Source organism: Haplochromis burtoni, unplaced genomic scaffold (assembly GCF_018398535.1).
Source record: "Haplochromis burtoni strain Fernald_Lab_line unplaced genomic scaffold, NCSU_Asbu1 Contig_21, whole genome shotgun sequence".
Classification (NCBI taxonomy): Eukaryota; Metazoa; Chordata; class Actinopteri; order Cichliformes; family Cichlidae; genus Haplochromis; species Haplochromis burtoni.
The window spans coordinates 2,995,145-3,007,033 of record NW_024582382.1 but is presented as its reverse complement, the minus strand read 5'-3'; the positions used below and the strand labels follow the sequence as shown (position 1 = coordinate 3,007,033).

General features: G+C 41.2%; 2 protein-coding genes across 9 annotated transcripts in view; one reads left to right on the top strand and one right to left on the bottom strand.

Annotated features, from left to right (window-relative positions):
* Positions 1–7,095, top strand: part of nprl3 (NPR3-like, GATOR1 complex subunit) — a 28,987-nt gene extending 21,892 nt beyond the window's left edge. For 4 of the 8 annotated variants that reach the window (XM_005920223.3, XM_005920222.3, XM_005920220.3 and 1 more), the window contains 6 exons: positions 4,422–4,578; positions 4,966–5,072; positions 5,261–5,390; positions 5,841–6,030; positions 6,114–6,306; positions 6,752–7,095. In XM_005920223.3, coding sequence (XP_005920285.1) covers positions 4,422–4,578; positions 4,966–5,072; positions 5,261–5,390; positions 5,841–6,030; positions 6,114–6,306; positions 6,752–6,917 — 943 coding nt within the window. In that variant the 3' untranslated portion in view covers positions 6,918–7,095. Of the gene's footprint in view, positions 1–4,421; positions 4,579–4,965; positions 5,073–5,260; positions 5,391–5,801; positions 6,031–6,113; positions 6,307–6,751 lie in introns of all 8 variants that reach the window. The other 4 variants (XM_042218637.1, XM_042218636.1, XM_042218635.1 and 1 more) reach the window with 2 other exon arrangements.
* Positions 7,096–7,699: 604 nt separating this feature from the next.
* Positions 7,700–10,646, bottom strand: mpg (N-methylpurine DNA glycosylase). Its single transcript, XM_005920226.3, has 3 exons — positions 10,080–10,646; positions 8,481–8,685; positions 7,700–8,235 (listed from the first exon to the last, which is right to left on the bottom strand). The coding sequence occupies exons 1-3, from the start codon at positions 10,347–10,349 to the stop codon at positions 7,784–7,786; spliced, it is 927 nt and encodes a 308-aa protein (XP_005920288.1). The 5' UTR covers positions 10,350–10,646; the 3' UTR covers positions 7,700–7,783.
* Between the last annotated feature and the right edge of the window lie 1,243 nt (positions 10,647–11,889).

Here is an 11,889-nt window from a genome sequence, read left to right as displayed (position 1 = left end):
ACCCATCCCCCCCACCAGTTGAAGAGCCCCCCAGGCGGCTCGACGCACCGGCGGCACCCTGCTCCAGGGCGGGCCCCCATGCACCCACCCGCCCACAACCCCGGCAACACACCAACCAGGACCCAAGCCCCCGAGGCCCGGCCCGGGCCCCAGCCCAGAGACGGAGCGCCCCCAGAACCTCACGCCCATCCCGGACCCACCCAGGGGCAGCCAGGTACCAGGTCAGTAACCCACGTCCGTCAGCACAGACCCTCCCCTAGCCCCGCTGCACGCAGCCGCGAGGAAACAGTCACCTGAGAGCCAACAGAGCCCCCTAACCGGACATGACCGCTACCCCGGGTTGAGCCCCCCAAGGAAGATGCCTCCGGGGAACCCCCCGACGCCCTAAGCCTGTCCCTACCCCCTACACCAATCACAACAGTGAAGGCGGGACCAAACTATGACCCCCCACCCCCACTAGGTGATGGAGCTGATAAAAGGGGCCCAGAGCAATTGATCTAATGGGGTGGCAGAGGCTGTGTCAAGACTAATGTAATCTAATAGATAATTTCTATATTGGTTAGAATTAAGATTATTTTTATTTTTCCAGTTCATGAGGACTGTTTTCTTGGCTATGCATAGGGCAGTGAAGATCATATGGGCTATATTCTTTTCTGAAGTGACATTATCTAAGCTGCCCAGTAGACACACTAAGGGGGAAGTTGGAATGTTACATTTCAGACACTTTGATAAGTCTTCACATATCTCGCGCCAAAACTTTTGCACTGGTGGACAGAACCAAAGAGCGTGGATGTAATTGTCTGGTGTATTGCCTTGACAGTGTGAGCAGTTGTTGGAAGATGTAAAGCCCATCTTGAACATCCGATGACCTGTATAGTGCACTCTATGTAGTATTTTGTATTGTATTAATTGCAGACTGGGATTTTTAATTAATTTAAAGGTTTTTAAGCAAATCTGAGACCAGAAGTTTTGGTCTAGGTTGACTGATAAATCTGCTTCCCACTTTGCAGTAGGGAGGGATATTGATTCATCTAATTTAGAAAGTGTTCTGTATATTTTAGATAATAATTTGGGGGATTTAAGAGTAAGAAAATGTGCCGCACTTAGTGGTGTTTGTAATTCAACTTGACTGAGGTTAAATTTCTTTTTTACTATGGATTTAATTTGTTGATATTCTAAAAACCTTGTCTTGTTGATCCCATATTGTTCAACTAGTCTGTCAAATGGAATAAATTCTGTTCCCTCTAATATATGTTCTAAGTATTTAATTCCTTTACAACTCCATTCTGGGAAATTAATCATATTATTGTTTTGTAATATGTCAGGGTTATTCCAGATAGGTGTACGTTTGCATGGGATTAATGAAGACTCCGTTATTTTTAGAAACTCCCACCATGCTTTAGAGAAAAGCTGATGTTGATACTTTTAAAGCATTCATGTCTTTTGATGTTTGAGCTAATAAATGGTAGGTCTGAAATCTCTAGATCCTTGCATAGTGCCTGTTCAACATCTAGCCAGGGCTCAACTAAGAAGGTATGTTTTAACCATTCTGAGATGAACTGAAGCCTGTTGGCTAAGAAGTATTGGTGAAAATTAGGCAGATCTAATCCTCCTCTATCCTTGGTTCTTTGTAGCGTTTTTAAGCTAATACGCGGGGGTTTATCTTTCCAAAGGAATTTGGAAATATATGAATCCAGAGATCTGAACCAATCTTGTGATGGTTTGTTAGGGATCATCAAAAATAAGTAATTTATTTTTGGCAAGATCATCATTTTTATAGTGGCGACCCTTCCCATGAGTGATATGGGTAAAGATTTCCATCTAGTCAGATCGCCTTCTACTTTCTTTAGAAGTGGGATGTGGTTTAATTTAGTTAAGTCTGAAAGCTTAGGAGAGACATTAATACCTAAATATTTAATATTTCCGGATTGCAGTGGGGCAGAGGAAGAATTATGGAAGGAGCAGTTAATGGGGAGAACTGTAGATTTTGGCCAGTTAATTGAATAATCTGAAACTCTTGAAAACCAGTTTATTAAAGTAATTACCTCAGAGAGGTTGGTTTGTGTGTTTTGCAGAAAAAGCAACACATCATCCGCATAGAGACTGATTTTATGTTCTATGTTCTTACATTTTATGCCCTTAATTGTTGTAGCCTGTCTAAATGCTGCTGCTAGAGGTTCGATAAAAATTGCAAAAAGTGAAGGGGAGAGTGGGCATCCCTGTCTGGTGCCCCTCAGGAGACAGAAGCTGGAGGATGTCTGGTCATTTGTTCTGATACGAGCCGTTGGGGAATTGTATAATATTCTTATCCAGTTTATGAAAGAGTTTCCAAAACCAAATTTGTGTAAAGTTGCGAATAAAAATTTCCAATTAACTCTGTCAAATGCTTTTTCTGCATCTAGAGATAATATTATGGTTTCGATGTTTTTATCGTATGAGTAGTCTATTAAATTAAGTAATCTACGAGTGTTTGTTGAGGAGTGCCGACCTTTTATGAAACCAGTTTGGTCAGGATGAATTAAGAGGGGGGTCATTTTCTCTAATCTCTTTGAGAGAGCTTTGCAGATTATTTTAAGGTCTACATTTAAAAGAGAAATTGGACGATAGCTTGAGGGAAATAAAGGGTCTTTGCCTGGTTTTAGCAGGAGACTAATGTTGGCAGAATTCATATTTGGTGGTAGTACTGCCCTTTTCCTCGATTTCCTGCAACATGCTGTGGAATACTGGTGCCAAAATTGTCCAGAATTCTTTGTAGAATTCTGCAGGGAAGCCGTCTGGACCTGGAGCCTTATTATTGGGCATACTTATCAGGGCTTCCTGGAGTTCACTTGGCGTCAGTGGCGAATCCAGTTCCATTGCTTGACTGTCTAGTAATTTTGGAAGAGTTACGTTGTCAAGAAACAGATCAATTTCATTTTTAGATGGGTTTATTTCTGGTGAGTATAAAGTTTCATAGAAATCCCTAAAAATGTTGTTTATTCTTCCAGGATCATATATTGTGTTCCCCGATAAATCTTTAGCAGCACATATAGTTGTTTTTTCTTTATTTATTTTTAGCTGGTTAGCTAGAAATCGACCTGATTTGTTACTGTGTTCAAAATTCTGCAAGCGAAGTCTTTGTATAAGGAATTGTGTTTTTTTATTAATAGTTTCATTTAATTCTAGTTTTGTTTTGCATATTTTGTTCAATGTTTCCTGATCTTGGTTGCACGCGTAGGCTTCTTCTAGTGATTTGATGTTTTTTTCTAATTCCTGAATATTTTTGTTTTCTTCTTTCTTTTTGTGTGATGAGAAAGAAATTATTTTACCTCTCATCACAGCTTTCCCTGCTTCCCATAGAACAGAAGCAGATATTCCGGGAGTGTCATTAAAGTCTAAATATGAAGTCCATTCCTTTTTAAAGTATTTAATAAAGTCTTCATCTTTAAGTAGTGATATATTAAATCTCCAGTTTTTACTTGGCGTAGTATTATTCTTGTGCATTAGTGTTAAAGATACAGGAGCATGATCGCTGACAGCTATAGGATGAATCTCAGTGTCTGAAATGTCACACAGCAGTGAGCTGCTGACCAAAAAATAATCCAGACGAGAGTAAGAGTGATGAACATGCGAGAAAAAAGTATATTCCTTACTGGTGGGGTGAAGAGAGCGCCATGCATCGCAAAGACCAAAGTCGTTCATATACTGTTTGATTATATTTGTGGACTGCCAATTGCGCTGAGTTCCTGTTGTGTTGAGCCTATCCATTTCTTCATTTAGTCCAAGGTTGAGGTCACCGCCAAGAATGAGTGTGCAATCAAGGTGTTCAGAGAGTGCACTAAAAAAACCGTGGAAGAATGAGGGTTCATCAACATTTGGACCATATATACTAACAATACATAGTTTTTTGTTCAATATTGATAGTTTAATAATTAGAAATCTACCCTCTGGATCTATAACTGTATCGAGTACTGTAAAATTAACATTTTTATGTATTAAAATTGCTACTCCCCGTTGTCTAGAATTATAACCGGCTGCAAACACGTTAGGAAACTCAGGTGTTTTAAGTTCGTTTAAACCTGTGACAGGTTTGTGAGTTTCTTGTAATAAAACAACATCTGCCTGTAGTTTTTTAAGCTGGTTAAATATTTTTAACCTCTTTCCTCTGGTGCCAGCTCCATTTACATTCCATGTGACAAACCTCAGCATGCCCTTAATTGTGCGTGTATGTCTAATGATACATGCTGGGTGTTTCGTTTAGACAGGTGGAGAGAATATGGAAACATCCCTTGTTTGTAAATAGAAAGAGAACAAACAGTTTAATATGTATACCTTTGTCTTTGTATGTAAAATAAACTAAATGTGTGTTTATTTCAAACAGAGTCTGCTTGTATGTGGATGTATGTTCATTTAGAAGCCGTATTGTGTGTCTGATCCTGCAGACCCTATCATGCCCTGTTGCTTCTGGAAAATGAGAAAACACTCCTCAGCCAGCTTCCCCTGGACTGCTCCCCTGCATTGATCCGCCTGATTAAAACCTGCTCAGCAGTGAAAAACCTGCAGCAGCTGGCACAGGATGCTGACCTGGCCTTACTTCAGGTACAGGACAGTCACACTACCTGGATCAGATTTCCAGTTTAAAATGTCAGATGTGATTCTCATGAATTTATCAGATGAAATTAGTTTTTATAAGTCTAAAAGATGCATTAGTTGTGTTTAATACACAAAGATCTATAAATCATTGTGCAGTATGCATCACTGATAGAATAGAGGAAAGTTAAAATGTGAAAAAGTGTACTGTACATACATATATACTTTTAAAAAAGTATAACCTTCAGAAGTTGTTTAGTCAGGTGGTCTTACTGTCATCTAGTGGCAGATATATGTAATGCAAATCTGAGAAAATCCCCATGTGTAGCTCTTATTTGCTTATTTTGCTTTTATTTGGCATCCTAGAGATTAATTGACAAATATTTTCTCATTTAGATCTTTCAGATTGCTGCTCATTTGGTTTATTGGGGCAAGGCAATTATCATCTACCCACTGTGTGAGAATAATGTCTACATGCTGTCTCCGCATGCCAACATCTGCCTGTGAGTATGTGATGTGATATAAGCCAGCTGGGAAGAGGAAATGAAGCACACTAATGCTAAGCACTCATCCATGGCATTTCCTCATATAGAGAGGCTTCCTGATCTGACTTGCAACACTGTTTGGAATTAAATTTAAAAGATGTTCTGTGATGGAATAAGCTCTGTGTTGTTCTCTTCTCCCTGAATAGATATTCACCATTGGCTGAGCAGTTTGCCCGGCAGTTTCCTGGTCATGATCTGCCCTCTATGTTAGCCAAGTTCTCACTGCCTGTCTCACTGGCTGAGTTTAGAAATCCCCTGGAAGCTCCCACACAGGAGGTGGGGGTTATTGCATGATGTGGAATACATGTGTGAAGCATTTCAAAAGAGAAATACTTTTATTAAACCTGTGAAAATGTCCCAGTTTCTTTTTTTTTTTTAATTTGCATGATTTCAGGCATGTTTAGTGAAATAATCTGATGTATATCTATGTCCTGAAGACAGAAATATATATATGAAAACTGAACACAAACATAAGTTATAATACTTATAATCCTTGAGGTGGGCCATCATTCTTCGTCTTGTTCTGGCAGTGTAGGTCCTGATGAATTATTAATGGCAAAGGGACATCGTCTCTAGTGTATGCATCCTCCATTTTTCATGAGAACAGGATCAGACTCTTTCTTGTGGATCTATTTTAAAACATATTTGACCTGGTTACGTGAGCATTTTCCGATTCCCTTATTTCAGTTTATCCTAATGCAGTTTGCTGCTCTGCTGGTTAACCAGGCCCAGTTAATCCAGATGGTGGTTTGGATGCTGCAGCGCCGCCTCCTGATCCAGCTGCACACTTATGTGTGCTTGTTGGTACCACCCAGTGAGGATGAGCCTGGGCTGAGGGATGAAGACCCTCCGCTGGCTGCCCGAGTAGGAGGTCGCAGTCTCAGTACCCCTAGTGCGCTCAGTTTTGGCTCACCGAGTATGTCCTCCCGCCTCTACTCTTCTGCTCTTACGGCTCTAACTCGGTACTATAAAATCTGACATTCTTCTTGTTTTGTGTAGCCAGCAGTGATGACATGACCCTAACCAGTCCCAGTATGGAAAACTCCAGTGCAGAGCTGCTAACTGGTGGAGACTCCCCACTCAACAAGAGGATGACTGAGACACTGCTCGCCAGCCTGTCAGAGCACGAGAGGCAGTTTATTCTTAACATCCCCGCTGCACAAAATCCAGAGGATCTGCGGATGTTTGCGAGGTGATTAAATCTGCCTTTAACTGACAACAGGACCATAGTGTGCTTGTTTTATTAAGTGTCCTTAAGGTTGCCATTGTTCTGTTTTATGTTCAAACATGAGAGCGGTGTACATGGATGACATGAACTAACTGATTGCCTGCCTTTGCCTCATATCTTAGAAATGAAATGTTTATGTCTCTCAATAGATAAAAAAAGTATTTGTTCAGTGGTTTGAATAAATCTACTTGCATAATATTGTAAAATTTAATTGGGCAGCATAGGCTAAAGAGTTAGTTTACCAGCAGTTAGGTGGAGATCAAAAGTGTCTGGAGAGCTTCTCAGCATTCCAGTGCTGCCACCTTCACAGCAATGAAGGCTCCCATCAGAGGTGCAAAAGTCCTGTCTCATGGATGATTGACACTGTTGATCTGTCAGTGAAACTCTTTCTCTTGTTAACTGCTTCCAGGCTACTGCACTATTTCCGAGGACATCACCACCTGGAAGAGATTATGTACAATGAGAACATGAGGCGCTCGCAGCTAAAGACGCTGTTTGACAAGTTCCGCAGTGTCCTTGTGGTTACCAACCATGAAGATCCCATTATTTCAATCTTTCAGTCACCGATGGACTAGCTGTGCAGACAGTGTTTCAGCAACTGGAAAATGTGTCAGTTTAAGAGAAATTAATGGCCTGCTGGGCTCACAGCTAAGTGGTCAAAGACGTTTTAAAACAAAATGCCTTGACTGCAAGATGTTTTCTCTGTATGAGCCAAATGTTTGTTTACAGTAATAAATTATTTTGTATATATCAGACATGCCTTAAGGTTTTTTTTGTGAATATTGGAAGTGTGTACAGTGTTTAGTGGAGGCTTCACTTCATCTTCCCGTGCCCCAGATGTGTTAGATCATCTGTGCTGTCCTCAGAGGGGCACAGTGAGTAATGATCATTCCAGACCTTGAGCTACCTCTCCTTAGGAATACCTGATGTGGAAAGAAAAAAGGAAGAGTCTAAACATCAGACAGACTTTTCCTGCTCTGAGGGAAACAGATCAGGCCAAACATCTGTGAAATCACTGAGGTGGAAATTTCCCAAGTGTGAATGTTTATTAAAAAAAATCACAGATGAAACCAAACGAAAGGCGTGTGTAAAGGCAAATTACAGAACCCCCCCTCCCCATTTTTTTAAACAGATGCTAACAAACCGAGTCTGTAGTTCTTCAGTGTTTTCCCAATCTACTTTCCAGTACAGCATTGCATCACTACCATAAACACAGTTTGTTAAGCTGCAGCTTATTACTAAATGGTTGAGGAAAACAAGCAACATTTATTGTAGAATCTCCACTGCCTCCAAACTACAAAATTACAAATATACAGTTTAATTTCATGTGTGTGAGACACATCCCAACAAAGCAATCATGCATTCGTATGGTTTTTATTCTTCTTCAGTGTTAAACTCTTTAAAGAGATCAGATGGCCGAGGAGTTTCAGGAATTTTCCTGTTAAGTCCTTTTGACATTGTGCTGTCCTGTATCAGGCTTCACGGCATGGGGACTTAAATCGTTCATGACATTTCCAGACAGAGTCTGTCTCTCTGCCTCTTTATTCACAACGCTAACAGAGGGGTGCCCACGTAGATAAAAACGCCACGGCTTCTTGGCCCATTCCCCGTGGGACTCTATTCCGATGCGTGGTGCTGATACGATATCTTGGGGTTTTGCCGGACTTGTGTCGGGATCATTCTCCAGCCACACATCTGGGTCTGAGGCTAAGTCTCGACGGTCAAAACATCGTGGTATATTTAGAGCCTGGCAGAGCTTTGAAGGCCCGTTGCAGAGCTCTTTGTCCTTCAGCTGACGGGCTCCCTCTTTGCGTCTGGCTGCCCTCAGCTGCCTCATGACGGCCTGACCCTGTAGGGGCTCGAGTGAGCGCAGCAACACAGCAGCACCCTCCCCTGAGCAACACAGCACACAATATGCATCAGTCAGCAAGGCTCCACTCTGTCTCCTTCCTTTTACCCTTTAAACAGCGACTATTGAAGCCATGAACTGCTGTTTATGTTTAATGTTGTAATAATGAAGAATGATCAAAACTGGCCTTTTCACATCCATTGTTAACAATAATAAATATATGAATGTAAACAAAATTAGTGACATAATGTACAAAACATATTGCACCTTTGGTGAGTATAGCGTTTACCTTCACTAGACACGTTCATGCATAGGTAGATGCCATAGATTGGATACACGTAGATTGTGCCAGGCTTCATAAACATGGCTGTGTTTCTCTCGGTGCGTTTGCCTCCCGCCGAGTGTGAGGCCTTGTCCTCCCCTCCAAGGTAAGCTTCAGTTTCCACTATTCTTCCTCGCAACTCCGTACCATCTGCACACCTGTGGACCAGCACCTGCAGGAACAAAGGGCAGGGAGATTCTTTCTCTATATCCACAGGATGGTGGGTTACATAGATTTGTCATTTAGCTGAAGGATGCTACCTAAAAAACACAACTTTGACAATCAAAACCACAACAAATGTCTATTTTTAATGTCATGGCAAAAGTCCTATGAAAGCAAAATAATAAGTATCTCTGACCTTATTCTGTTAAGCCAAATATTCCTTTTGCTTCAAAAACTGGGTACGGACGTATTTTCATGAGGTGTACAATGAACGATCAAAGAAAATCCACGCTTGCCAGCATGCCAGTTTTGCTGCTAACAAAAAAACAAAACAAAAAAACTACACCTCAATCACACTTTCATGAATGAAATATTCCAGCTCAAAATCTTTATTGATTTATACTTGTTGGGAATAAAATAATAACTAGGGCGCACTGCGCCAGCATAAGAACAATTGGTCTGAGGATTTCAAGACCGTGATGTGCTCGCATGTGAAGGTCGTTGGGACCCTGCAAGGATATCGCTATTACCTACTGCCAAACCATGCTGGAAGATGCTACAGGCAGCATAATGTTTCCCACAGTATCTCCAGAGTATTTCATATCAGTAACATGGGCTCAATGCAAACTTGTTCTCAATTGTGAGGAAAACAGGGTTTCAGTGGTGGACCTGCAACTTCTGCTCACAACTGTACAGTTCTGGGGTGATGGAAAGCCTACTGAAGTATGTTGTGCCACCCTCATGGAGGGTGTTTCTGACAGGTTGCTAAGAAATATAACCTTTACACTCTTGAGACTTTGCTGGTAGACACAATAAACCTCCAAAGGCTTGTATGGAAGTGCCATCATGGAAGAGGTGGACTACCTTTGCAGCCTGAATGGTCGCAGGTATTGTCTCATACTACAAGTAGTGACAAAACTAGAAATAAAATCAGTTGGATAAGGAAAGAGCAAAACCTGATAAATCATTCCCTTCTTGGGAGACTGTTGTTTTTGCCTTTCCAGTACGCCTGTTGTCAATTTCATTTGCACCACAGAAGGTAAACTAGGTCAAATAAATACACAATGGTTTATGGACAGATTAATATCCCTGAAGTTAGCAGACTTTGTTTTTGAAGAAGCATATGTGTTTAAATAAACAAATAAGCAACAGTTAGACAGCGTTAAAAATGGGAATCAGTGCTTAACAACTTAAATACAATCACTGAAAGTAAGTTTATCAGGCACATTCAAACGTACAGAAGGCAGTTACTAATATAAATTGAAAGGTGAAGTTAAAAAAACAACAATTTTAAACTAAAATAAATTTTCTTCCCTACATTTTGTGCCTCCTGACTTTTAAAAACACACACACACACACACATTTACATACAAAGGTGTTAAATTCAGGTGAGAATCAGCCTACCTTGCCGAGGAAGGCTTTAGCCAAACTGATGCAGGGCTGCTTGAAGAAGTCCTCTCCTAGCCTGTGCTGCTGCTCATTCCCGGTAAAATAACAGCTTCGCTCCGCCTCAGCACTCTGAGCATTTTCACACTGACTGGGCTGCTTCTTAAGCGCGGTTTGTGAGTCCTTTGGCTTCAGCTCCGTGTCCTTGTTGTGTTTATTTAACGACACAGTTTGTTCAGATGTTGCCGCCGCCAGCGCTAGCATCTTTCTTTTTCGCGCTGCCATCATCTTATCGTAAATTCAGAAGGTCTTCAGATTTTTAAAAAACACATGTAGGACGGCGTGTATTTATAAACCCAACAATACGTTTATTCAATATTTAGTATTTAATTCACAATACAAAGAGTCTTATGGAAGCCGTTCACGTACTAGCATACAGGAAGTGGATATGATTGTTTTGGTATCTCTTAAAGGGACCGCGCACTTCTTGGAGGTAGTGGGAGACGTTAACCTTCAAGGCTTTCTCCTAGAAAGATTTTATTTTCCCATCTATATTATTTTATATTTCAGTTGTGAAAGAAAAAAATATTTATGGTTAAGAACATGTGAAAATAAACATGTTTTGCAAAGAAAGAAAATTCATGAATGCAGTTTTCTTCTCTTTTTGGGCTGAAAATGTTTAAGCAGCCACTGACTGTTCATTATGGAGCAATTCTATGGTAATAAGACTGCCTCTAAGAACAAATCTCCATCTTTTTCTCACAAAATGACTTTACAGTGCATTATGAATTTCGCCCTTCAGCACAGCAGCCACTTTGCCGAAAGACTACCTGACAACCTGTGCCCTTTTCCTGCTGCTGCCTTATCTTTTCAGGCTCATTTGGATAATAAGAGGTTATAAATAGAACCACTCTGCGTGCTCTCCACTGCCTGTGCCCAGGAAGTTGACGGCGCCAGTTTGGCCCCAGGCGTTTTGAGCCCATGCGGCTTTCTGGAAGACTAACAGTATGTGACGTGGTCATGCCACAGACCACAACTTCAGCAGGGAAATACAAGTTTTCTTTTTGGCTACTGTGGAGGCAAATCTCTGGCTGTAAAAAGGAATCAGCTTATTATGATGCAGATGAAAGGAATGAACTGCAAGTCAACTAATAAAGATGGACTTGATGTACCTTTCTTTTTTGACTTTTATTTATACATGTGAAAGAGAAAAATAAGCACGAAAGTGTCATCTTCCTCATTTGGTCACAGATTCTGTGTGGCATTGCACAAAAATAGATGACTGGGACAAATTTGCATGGGTAGTCATTGGGTATCATATTCTGTACTTTCTCTTGTCTCCTTTTTGTGCTGATCAAGCAATAATTTAATCTTGAACCTCTTGAGGTTTGATTTCCAGGTTTCCTCAAGAAGCAACACTGTGATCACCGTGTTCATCCAAGGGCTCCGCTTCTAATGGAAACCTCAAGTAACTTATTGAGCCAGAATACATTCCAGACAGAAATCTGCTGAGCATGTTCAGTAGAAGTCTCCTGGAATGGCTTGTTGACTTTGTCATGGCTGGTGGGCCAGAGAACACCATTGTTTGGTGTGACTGTGTTGCTACTGCCCGTCAGCAGTGCTTGTGCGGTTTGGGCTGAGCAGCTTTCATTGTTGCTGCCACTGATAATCATAGCAGCCACATTCTGGATCACTGTCAATTCCAGCAGCCACCTCAGCGATCGTGACGCTGAGCAGGAACACCAGAGACTCCGCTGTGTGTGCAGATGGACGAGCAGAATGCCGCCAGACTGAAATGGCTTACTACACGATGACTCCGAGAATTCTA